General features: G+C 44.2%; 1 protein-coding gene across 2 annotated transcripts; it reads left to right on the top strand.

Annotated features, from left to right (window-relative positions):
• Positions 1 to 274: 274 nt before the first annotated feature.
• On the top strand, positions 275 to 6,732 carry LOC127327771 (uncharacterized). Of its 2 annotated transcripts, none has more exons than XM_051354560.2 (10): positions 275 to 674; positions 1,531 to 1,574; positions 2,157 to 2,262; positions 2,354 to 2,468; positions 3,154 to 3,695; positions 3,935 to 4,205; positions 4,285 to 4,558; positions 4,859 to 5,023; positions 5,738 to 6,226; positions 6,331 to 6,732. In XM_051354560.2, exons 1-10 carry the CDS (start codon positions 443 to 445, stop codon positions 6,580 to 6,582), a joined length of 2,490 nt encoding a protein of 829 aa, XP_051210520.1. In that variant the 5' UTR covers positions 275 to 442; the 3' UTR covers positions 6,583 to 6,732. The 2 variants fall into 2 exon arrangements, with proteins under 2 accessions (XP_051210520.1, XP_051210521.1); XM_051354561.2 differs by having other exon boundaries at positions 2,357 to 2,468.
• The last annotated feature ends 5,203 nt before the right edge of the window (positions 6,733 to 11,935 follow it).

Genomic DNA, 11,935 nt, shown 5'->3' on the forward strand with positions numbered 1-11,935 from the left:
CAAACTTGGAGAGAAAGGCAAAGCAATAATAATACACCGGCACAGCGACGTTATCGACGGCGTGGATTTCACGAGTTGTGCGCGCACACGAGGAACAGTAATTCCCGTACAAACTCTCGTACAAAACGGAACGTGAATCTGGCAGGACGAAAAGGCCCCACCTGTCAGTCAGGGACAGGGAGGAGAGTCCGGCTTGAAACCCTACTATACTCCTGTCCGACACAGACACGAGGGAGGAGAGTTTTTCTTTCTTTCCAGCCCAGCCAGAAGAAGATTATTCTTGTGTTGGTAAAATAAATACCCGAGCTCCCCCGGCGCACAGGGCAGCTTCCTCCATCGTTTCCTTGGTGCGTGCGTGCGGCGATACGCGGCGGCGGCGGAGACTCGAGGGTTTTGCTGCTATCCACACGAGGCGGCGGCGGCAGTCGGATCCGGAGGCGCCATGAGAGGCGGGGGCGGAGGCCGAGGGGTCGGCGGCGGCGGGAGGCCGCCGCAGCTGCAGCAGCAGCAGCCCCGCGCGGCGGGGGAGGGGGCGGAGATCCCGCCGGCCTCGAGGAAGCTGGTGCAGGGCCTCAAGGGGATCCTCGCCGACCGCACCGAGGCCGAGATCTACGCCACGCTACTCGACTGCGCCATGGACCCAGACGTCGCCGTCGAGCGACTCATCTCGCAAGGTACTCTTGCCTCCACCACCGCCTTCTACCCACCTCCCTCCCCTGCCTCCCCTGCCTGGAATCCGACCGTCTCTTGCGCTGCGCCGCGGCGCCTCGTCAGCAGCGCTAGGGTTTGCCTCCCTGCGCCGGTTGGCTACAATTAGTGATTTCCCGTGCTCTCGTGACTCCCGACGTGGGCTATTGCTTGACAATCTGGTCTCGTTTTCTGAAAGCTGTGAACTTTTTCTTTTTGAGGGGAAAAGCTGTAAACTTGGCCGTGCTGTTAGTTTGATTCAGTGAGAATTCATAGTGTTGACCCAAGCTGAGGCCCTAGATGGATGCAAGCAGGTTCATCAGTTTAGTTTGACCTCTGCCATCCTGCTCTTTTAGCCTTATACTTGTACGTTGCAGAAATAGGATACTACTAGTTGCTCTTCACATTAACTATCTTCTCCCACGCTTGACTTGAGTGGCTTCTCTTGTGTAAAGCTTCCACCTTGCATGCAAGTGTAAATAATACAGTGTGCAAGCCTTTGCTTAGAGATTAATTTTGCATTTATTACATTATCAGTCTTATGCATTCATTACAGGTGGATAGTAATTCCTTGCGTTCAAAAGAGTGGCAGTTATATTTGTGTGTTTGAAACTAGCAGCATATTAATTAAGTAGTGGTAATAATTGCTTTTTTCTTCTGGAAGATACTAGTATGTTACTTGCTAGTTACTGCACATGTTGAGTGTCTTGGATCTCAATGCTCTTTCTTTGCAGCAAGAGCAGATGGAAGATTGTATTATGCTCATGCACTTTCTAATGTTTACCTTCAAGCAGTTTTCTGTATGCTGGCAAGTTATCTAACTCTCTTATTATGTTTGTTCAGATCCTTTCCTTGAGGTGAGGAGAAAGCGCAATAACAAAAAGGAGGTTAGTACATGAACCATGAATTTCCTATGCTGTTTTAAGGGTGTTTATTGTGTGGTTTTATTTACTACTCCTTCTTTGTGCGGCTTGCCTATACATCTTATTGGGAATTTACATCTTTATTATGCCACTGATTAGACTAAGTTGTATTGATTGGGGAACGTGGGCTGATTTGCCTGCTACCTGAGATATCAATGGTCTTTAGATTAGTTGTGGGATCATTTGATTGCACTGCATTTGCTTTAATTTGTCTCCATGTTAGGACGTTGGAGTGGTCAGAGTACTTCAGATAGCAAAGTTAGTAGGAACACACCATAACTGCCGCACTCTTGTAAGACACCACGTCTCAATCCATTGTCGAACTCCTCTTTTACTGCTACAAAACTCGGTAATTTGTATCCAGGCCATGCCTATGCAGCATGGTCCTATAAAAAACCCTATCACCAACAAACCCTACATATGCCTTCAGCTTCAAAGAAAAAAAAAACCTTCTTGGGGTTTCTTCAATACAATTTTGGTATTTCTGTTGTTTAAGTTGATCCATGCTACTTGATTGTTCTTCTGAAAAACTCTTACCCCATGTAGGTAAAACCTTCTCAGGAAACAAGGCCTCGCCCATTTTATAAATCTGCATACCGAGGACCTAAGGCTGGTTCTGATCGAAGTGGGCGTTTTTACTCTGGTTCAGGAGGTAATTTGCTAAATTCTGTATTGCTATACGATAAAGATTTTTTTTGTGAAGTCTGACTCATTAAAACATGTATCGACTTGACAACTATCAGCAGACTCTACTGCTAGTGCTAAAGGTCCTATCAAGAAAGAAACTGTTCCGCCAAACACGTCAACCACTGATTCTGTCAAGGGGGGCAATTCTGTGGAAACAATTTCGGCATCTGGGTATGTAAATAGATCTTGAGTTTGCATAGCCATTCTAGCAAAATATTTGATTTTATCAGTTCATGTTTTTGCACCTAATTTTGTTGCAATTCTTGCAGTAGCTTTGTCTATTCTGTGCTGTAATTGTTGATTGTTTTATAGTATCTGATGCATTATTTCTTTGGCGGATCAAATACAACAAAAAAACTCATGTTTTTGTCAGATGTAGCTGTTAAGTACCATTGGATGGGTTTTCCCTTTGTTAGCTTTCCTCCTGTATGATGTTAGTATGAAGCATTAGTTTGGATGAATTATTTAGCTTTCAAAGGTAAAGAAGAGGTGTAGCCAACTAATGATGCCTTAATGATCTAATAATCTCTGTTGTAACACTTTCCTAGAAGGCTGATAGCAGAAAGAGAGAAGAAGAATATGAGTTAGGATTTCTGCAGACATATCATCACAGTTTTCCTGTCTATTAGTTTTCCTTTTATCTCTGCATTGTGCATGTTTGATTCTCATCATCTATCTTTTCAGAAAATTTATTCATGTCATTATCAGAACCATTAGAAACTGACTTTTTTTATGATGTATAGCTTCATTCTCTAGTTTATAAATTGCTATGTTTAATGGCTTGGTGGTAATTCAAGTACATAGACTTTGGGCTTCCCTTCACAGGTTTTCTAACTTTTTGTGCTTCTGTTTCCAGAAATTTAGCTGATGCTAAGTCTACCAGTTTCCAGCCTCCACAAGTGCAGCATGGTTGGGGTGGGGTGCCAGGACGCCCTTCTTTGGCTGATATAGTGAAGAAGGGCATACCTCAAGCTAAATCTGGAGGCAGAACTGCTGCAAATAAGGCTGGCATGCCAGCTGTTGGTGGCTCAGTGGTTGCCAATGCATCAAATTCTAACACAGTTTTGCCATCAGAAGGGGACAGTGTCAGAGCTGATAAATTACCAAATGGCACTATTCAGGTCCACCCTGTACCTCCAGGACAGGGGTCAGATGTGCCAGAAGCTATTGCTGCTGCTTCCACAAATGTGATCACACCAAGATCATTTACTCCTGAGGTCAATGAAGATGTCACCGGCAATTTAGAGCAAACTAAGGAGATGAGTGCAAACAATACCGGTGGTCTAACATCTTCAGTACCGTTTTCTCCGTCTGATAAAGACTTATCCTTTAATAGTGACTTGATAGAGACAACAGATGGTTATCTGCCTGACAAACATTCATTTGAGCACAGCCAAAGTAAGTTATATAAAAGATGCTATTTACACCTCTTTTATCTTTTGCAAGTACATAGACTTAGGACTTCCCTTACCATTGTCTCCCTGGCTGTTAGAGCTTATGCATGTTTCTTTCATGTTTCATGTTTGTGTGCTCGCACCTTGTCTAGCTGACCAGAATTCCCTGTCTTCCTAGTCACTTCTCTTTTGTTCACTACTATGACTCTTTCTCAGTTCTTATTATGACTTGTACCCTTGTAGATGTAGATTCAAACGGTGACATGTCTACTACGGCGTATCAGTTGGAACACTTGACTATACATGAGGAAAGTAGACCAAAAGCATCTGAAGATAACCCAGCTGTAATAATCCCTGGTCACCTTCAGGTTTCCAATGCTGATTTTGCGCACTTGACATTTGGTAGTTTTGTGTCTGGGACGCTTGATGCATCATGCCCCATTATATCTGCCAGTAATGATATGGAGGTTACATCACCTTCTGATAACCACTCAGGCGACCAGTCTGAAGTCAGGTATGCATTTATTCATCATACCCAGATATTCTTCATCCTCATTTTCATCATGTGCTGACATTCAGTCCTTCCTTTTCAGAATCCGTGAGTTCGAAAACAAGGAGACATCTACAGCCAACGAGTACATTGTTTCTGCACCAAACAGTAACACAGAGAATCCTAACATTACACCAGTACAACAACAGTCTGAAGTTGGAAGAGCTGATTTACTGGATGTTACAAACAACGCTGAATACAACTTATCCTCGTCTGATTATGCCACATCAAATGCAGTGCAGCCAGATTCTAGCACGCAGACATATCTACAGGAAAATCGTCAAATGCAAAACATTTCTCCCCTCTCTAACTTCATGGTAGATGCACCCTATCTTGGTTTAGTTAAGAAATTATATTGATATGTTGCTAGTTTCCATAAATAACTGTCTACATGAAAGTTGTGAGTTTGATTTCTGTTTTGGTATAGTATATGTACCACTATTTTGTGTTCACAAGTGCATAAATTCGAAATGAAACAAACAAACATGACCGTGGATAAAATGCTCCTGGTGCGAACTTGCTAACCAACGATCTTAAATGCCCCTGGTTTCTGTTTTTTGTTTTAAACCAATTCATTCCTCCTTTATTGACATACTTGCTTATTACTGTGTCTGCAGCATGGAAGTATGCCAAATGGCTTACTGCCACCAGCAATGCCACCTTTCCGTGAGTTAGATCCAGCATTCTCGATGCTGCTTACTAACCCTCCATTGGCTACGATGATTCATGGTGCAACACCATCGGCTGTGAGCAATTCAACTGTTTCTTCGCAGCCACAAGAGGTATGCCTTACCGAATAACTAAACCAGACTGCTCTTGTGAGAGTAGCCATGTGTTATGAATTCATGTCTGTGTTAGGTTTTTATACGGTCTTTTAGCATGTTAATATGCAATCTAGAATAGAAATCGTGATTGTTAGCGTATCGTATTGAATGGCAAATTTATTGATATCTTGTTGCACGTTAGCAGATAAATTTTGATCAGTTATACTGAACTGCATTCTAGCATAGCCCTTCTGGACAGACTCAGTAATTAGTATATACAATACCTATGTTTGCTCTGGTGAAAGAGTAAATTATATTGTTTTCCTCAGGAACTTGGGGTAGTTCTTCAATTTTACTTTGTACACTCTAAAACTAAAACTTGTTCCGAAGTTGTTGCACTCTGCAACTAGGATAACTCTTGCTTATTGCTTGGCGCAGTTATGTTTCATGCTAACTTTGCCCTGTGTGGTTAGGTCATGTTTGTCAAATCCTTGTGGAGTTACATCTGCCTTGTCCTTTAGTCCATATTGCTTTCTAAATTGCTCATACCAATACTACCCAATCCATGTATCAAAATTCTGTCTGGCCGCATTACTCATTATAGGACCATATGCTGTTAGTTGTTACTATAGTTGCGATCTACTCTCCTCTTGTAACGTTAGATAAGTAAATTGTTCATTCATTTTCTAAGTTATTTCTGTAGCTGTCTTCTGATATGGTTTGTTCTTGTAGAATGCTAATCCAGGTGGTTTATCCAACCCACAGTTGGCCCACTCTCAGGGAAGCACCAGCGTTGCTCCAGGCCCTCCTCTCCCTCACCATCTTCATCCTTACGCTCAAGGAGCTCTTCCTCTTGGGTATGCAAGCATGTTTGGGTACCCATCTTTGCCACAAAGCTATGCATATCTCCCTCCAGCTGCCTTTCAGCAGCCATACATGAGCAATGGCCTATTCCACCAAGGAGCAGCTGCAGCTCCAAATTCTGGTATAAAATACTCTGTGCCACAGTACAAGACCAATGTTCCTCTTGCGAGTTTGCCACAGCCAGCCTCATTGCTCTCCAACTACATGGGAGGTTATGGAACCGCAAATGGTTTGCCAGGAAATTTCGCTCTGAACCAAAGCACTCCGTCAGCAACCACGTCTCTTGGGTTCGATGGATCAATGCCCTCCCAGTACAAAGAGGGCAACCACTACGTTTCTCTTCAGCAGCAGCAGCAGGTAAGAGAGATTCACAGAAGGGGGTGGGGGCGCACGAAGCTAGATTAAGTAATAAACATGACGACAGGTTATATGATTTACTAACTCCTTGTTTGTCTGTACAGAGCGAGAACACTGCAATGTGGATGCATGGAGCTGGTTCGCGAGGAATGCTACCTCTTGCTGCCAATACCATGTATGGCTATCAAGGGCAGCAGGGCCACCAGGGCAGCTTTCGGCAGGGTCAGCTGCCCTCACAGTACGGTGCAGCGCTTGGGCAGTCACAGCAAGGCTTGGGACCTGAACACCGAAATCCGAGCGATAGCAATTTGAGTGCTGCTGCTCAGGCTAATCAAATGTGGCCGAGTAACTATTGAGAATAGATAGAGTTAGCTACCGTGAAATTTTGAGAGGCCCGTGAGATGTGTTTGAGCATATGTTCAATTAGTAGTATATCTAGGGACCTCAACATCTGTAGCTCAACTTATTTGTTTTCAGATAGAAAAGAACGGTTCATTCTCTGTTTATTCTTCTTTTTTGTCATTTGCATGTCATGTAATAAACCAAAAATCTCTAACAAGCAGTAGAGTAGTAGTTTTGTGGAAGTATCCAAAGATCAGGCTGCTTCTTTTTTGCTTGGTTAATTACTTACTATCTTTTCAAACCTGTTCCTGTGAACTCACTGCAAGAGATGTGTTTTAAGAACTCTAATAGGAATAAACTGGGTATTTTTTGTTTCTGAAAAGCACGTATTTTCAACACAAAATAGAATTGATCTCTTATATAAACCTAGTGTTATTTTACAAGCTGAATCAAAATATAGTTGGAGAGAAAAGAGGAATATGTGTTGAATGAGAAATAAAGCATGCTTCACACAAATTGATCACATAGTTTTCTCCGGAGTAAAATACAAATCGTTGTCACAGTTGCCCTGCCTCGCATAGCAAAAGTCAAAAAAAAGGAGCGTGGATTCATGTTTGATTTGGAAAGAGATCATAAAAGTTGTAAACTTAATAGCAGATCTTGAGTACTATCAGAAATTCAGAAGAATTACGTAGAGGGACCATTGAGAAACTCGAAAAAACTCTATCAGTGACTGATTAGTACTACCTCTGTCCATAAATAGATGCCAAAAATTTATCTAAATTTAAATATATCTAGCCACAATTTAGTGTATAGATACATTCAAATTTAGATAAATCTTTGACATCTATTTATGGACGGACGAAGTAGAAAATTAACACTTCATTCCTGGGTGATGATTAGAACACACGATCTGGAGGAAGGCCCTCGCGGGCGAGCCACTACATTAAGACGTGATATTTGACATGTGCTGGGTGCATCCGTACATGGCTTTATATAGGTTGTTACTGTGCCGCAGTATCTTGACTTCCAAAAGAGATGTGCTTAAGGAACTCTAGGAATAAAATAATTTATTTTAAGAGTTTCTAAAACACCGTCGCCCACTAGAGCACATAGTCGTCTGTTCCGTCCTCCTAGAACGTAGGAGCATCGCCGTCAGGCAGTCCATCACCGTCGCCCGCCGCTATCGTCTTCCTCGCCTTCGATGTGGAGCGTCCCGTGTGCCATTGATCCTCCTCTACTCTATCCCGATCCTTGCCGCCTGATTCTGGGACATGCCCTGCTCGCTCTCGTGCTGCATAAGCATTTCACTATGAGTCGTGGGTCCCTGAACCACGTCCCCGCATGCCTGTGATTCAGGCGGTTTTGTCGTCAATTATGTCAGTCACCACCGGGGTCCTTCCCTCGAAAACAACAAAATAGAGTTGAATCGACGAAGTGCGTAGGGGCATTCTGCAAAATTTTGAGGGCACTCATTAATAGACGAGATGTGGGAGGGGCAACTTGCAAAATTCCAGCACAACTGCCTTCATGTGTTTGGGCCAGGTCCACGTGTCATCCTCATCCCCACAATTTCAAAAGCTGAGCTAAATTTAGGCTGAATCGAGTCAAATCAACAAGTTTAAGGCAACGATTCTGCGATTCGAATGTACGAGGACTAAACCAAATCAAATAGTGTCGGACTACAAGTAGTACCTATGAAATATTCCTTCATATAAACTCAATGAAAACATTAGTCTATAGGGATTATCATTAATTACTAAAATCACACATAGGGGCAATGTACCCTTACAATGGATGATGCCTATTATGTTGTCAAAGCATGCTAGCTTAATTTTCTATCTAATTAATTATTTTGACTAATTAGTTCTTTTTTGTACGTTATATGCTATAGGCATTTGCGGTGGCTTTTTGATAAATGGTTCTAGTATAGCTATTGTCAGGAGTAATGAAACATGATACTTTCAGATTACTCAATTAGTTAAGAATTGTTTGTAGGCCAGGTTATCATTTATGTTGTATATTTACATCTTGGATAGTCATTTTATTTCCTGAGATTGATGGTACAATGTGTTTGGCAAAGAAGAAAACACCATTTAATAGGAAGTAGGACTCAAACGTAAAACCTTGATACGCTTATCTACTAACATGTGCCACTCACAACTACCAAACATGGTTATGCGTTGCAACGGAAAACCTGATTTGTAAAGACGCGAAAAGTAAATTCTTATAGGAAAGTCATGCCGTGTTAGCCTCTTTAGCCAGACCACCTATACATGTGCGGCAGCGCCAACAGAGACATGCACCGCCATCACCACCTCACCTCACTCCGGGATGTTCTCCCTTGGGGTTCTCCTTCAAGACCGACGGTGCTGACACCTTCATCAATGAATTAGCTACACAACTTCTTTCAAAGTAGAATGTGGACTTCCTAGACCACCATTGAGATCTTCCGGGTGCATGAGCTATGGGGCCAACGATATTGTGCATCTCATGGCTTCCACATATATAAACCAAAAGGAGGAGATATGCTTAACTTTAATCTTAGAAATTTGGGTAAGAAATGATTGTGCATTGCTATGTGTAAGTCATTATAATATTTTCTTTTAGACCATTTGAGAATATTTACTATGTGCCAAAGGGTAAAATATATACACCTACTCCCTCCATCCCAAGATATAAGGCACATATTTTTCTGCACGGTCTTCGATGTGCAACTTTAACCACTAATATATGCTCTACTAAAATATATGGATTGGAAATGTATAAATTGCATCGTTGCATTCATCTTGCAATTTTCTTCCATTTCATATATATATTTATATGGATTTTGTGGTCATATATTATAAATACAGCGAATTTTTATAGTCATCGAAATTTAAGGGCGGCTGATATTTTGGGACAAAGGAAGTATAATGATATCTTAGGTCTACAAAATGTAGAAAGGGAGCAACGTGTTTTTGAGTAGTTAATTAAGTCTGTGTTGAGCATTATGAGTGAGATGATTTGCAGAAATTAGCATAGGTAATCCAGATATAGTAAATATTATTATTACTGTAGTAGTTTTTTTTGACGGGTTGTATTTTACTGTTTTCGTTCCCCTTCACATGTAATAAGTTGACGTGGAGGGTCCAGCTCAGCATTTCTCAACAAATTCTCCAACGGCCGGCCAAAGTAACCGCCTCCCAGCCGGCCGGTCTGCTTCGCCGCCGCGCCGGGAGCTCATGCTTGAAGCCGTCGCCGGCGACTGCGACGTCATCGACATAAACCCCGCCGCTCCCGCCGTCGCTGAACCCGCCGCCGACCTCGCCGCACGGCAGCGCATGGACTGGAGAGCCTCAGCGAGGAGTATCATGCCCTCTCCCGTTCCCGGCGCCACCGCACTGGAGAGCGAGGAGTCCGAGCTTGCCGGCGAGGACCGACAAGTTCTTCTTAGCGCCGACTCCACCGGCCGCGGAGCCGCTCCGGACATGGTGATCGCGCCTGAAGACCGCTCCGCGCCCTGCTGCTTGCACGAGGTCTCCGACGTCTTGGATGTTCCTGATGGCGGCGGAATCCAGGCACCGAGTTCGCCGGGCGCCGAAGCCGAACTTGCAGCAACGCTTGTCAGCAAGGCCTACGTCGTCGGGTGCGCGTCCCACCTGAAGCAGAAGCCACGCCACGCGCTAAACCCCAGCGCCGTCGAGTTCACGTCCCAGTTCCGGCAGCCCGCGCAGGGCCGGTACGGTGAGCCCGCGCCCTCCCTCCACGACCCTCGCGCCTCCGTCTACGGGCCGCTCGGGGAGGGCGCCCACAACCTACTCGACAGGGGACCGCAGCGGCAGCTGCACGCCGTGTGGCGTGACAATTGCGACACCGAGCTCCGATACCTAGTGTTTGCTGGAGCAAGGCCGGCGTGCCTTGATAGGCTTTGACACAGAGTATTGCGCACCTGAGCCGGCAACAAATTACACTGGGCCTCCACGCAGCGCCGCTGAATGGTACCCAAGGATACAATCTCTTGTGAATGCTGGGGATGTGGTGCAGATTGGGCTCGCAGTCAAGTTTGAAGACGACGACAGCACTGTGCACATCTTCGAGATCAATTTGCTCTTTGATAGAAATCTGCGCCCATACAACAAAACCACGCTGGACTTTCTTGAGAAATCCAAACACAATTTGGAGAACCATGCTTTGCAAGGGGTCAGTCCAGCTCTAGTTGCGAAATGGATGAAGGATAACATTCAGATCTTGACTTCCTCAACACTTGTCATGTTCCAATCAGACTATGATATTGGTTGGTTCTTGAGGTTTGCCTTGGAGGAGTACATTCTGCCATGCGAGACATTGGAGTTCTTGCAAGTTGTGAGGGCAACGGTTCCCAGGTTCTATGATGTCAGGGTGATTGGGCTTGAGCTGCTTAGAATGAATGCAAGAGGGTTCAGCTTAAGCAGCCTGGGATCCATTTTGGGGGTTCAGAGATTCGGTAGTTCGCATGGAAGCGGCTCGGATGCCCTTCTTACTCTGGACTGTTTTCTTGAAATCGAGAGAACAATGGGCGCTCAGATCAAGCCTCTTGCTGGAGTAATTTGTGGTTTATATTCAGCTGAAGCCGTTGTGAGATCAGCACTTCCACTTAGTTCTAATAACCTGAAGATGGTTGAGGTCTGGCTGCCAAACTTCACTGAAAATGCTGAGATCGTTCTGAGTTCCTTACATAGCAACTACAGCTTTATTGCTCTGGTCGCAGAGGTGGAGAAGGATCTGAATCGTCAGGTGACTGTAGCTGACGGATACACAAGGTTCCGAAACACTGTCCAGAGAGCACAAACTGTAAGGATGGTTTTAGCTATGGTCAGCAGGGACGAGCAGCTGGCAGCTGGCCAGATCTGCATGTTCAACATCTGTTTCGATCCAGGGAGTTTGGAAACTGGAAAGGGTTTCATTCCAGCTGAGATGTTCAATGAGGTTGTGCTTACACATCTGCTGAGAAAAGTCCAAGTCACCTGGATTACAAGTCATGGAGCCGAATCAGTTGCTTATCTTTGCAGATGCGTGTCTCCATTACCACCTAGTTCAGAGGACTATTTGGTATCTTGCTCTGAGATGTTGCCGTCTGTGTATGATGTCGCGTTGTTAAGTGAATCTGTCAACAACCAACAGCGTTCAATTAAAACGGAGAAGAAAAGCGGCGCGAAGGAAGAAGATCTTCTTCTTGCTATCAGGTGCTTCTTTCAGCTCCTTGAATGTAGAGGTTCTTCAGTGCTTGAGAAGAGCAGAGGCCGCCTATTGCCAAGACCAGAGTGACAGAAGCATTCTATTCTGGTTTTCCTTCAGTAACCTGTATGTGCACATGGAGTTTCTTCCATGTCTGGTGAAAAACATTGT

The sequence above is a fragment of the Lolium perenne genome, chromosome 1 (genome assembly GCF_019359855.2).
Source record: "Lolium perenne isolate Kyuss_39 chromosome 1, Kyuss_2.0, whole genome shotgun sequence".
Classification (NCBI taxonomy): Eukaryota; Viridiplantae; Streptophyta; class Magnoliopsida; order Poales; family Poaceae; genus Lolium; species Lolium perenne.

Bases quoted from the DNA above. Each gene is read 5' to 3' on its own strand.
- LOC127327771 (XM_051354560.2), top strand. From the start codon at position 443: ATGAGAGGCGGGGGCGGAGGCCGAGGGGTCGGCGGCGGCGGGAGGCCG. The intron at 675-1,530 runs GTACTCTTGCCT...ATGTTTGTTCAG, and splicing joins CGAGCGACTCATCTCGCAAG to ATCCTTTCCTTGAGGTGAGG. The intron at 3,696-3,934 runs GTAAGTTATATA...GTACCCTTGTAG, and splicing joins TTCATTTGAGCACAGCCAAA to ATGTAGATTCAAACGGTGAC.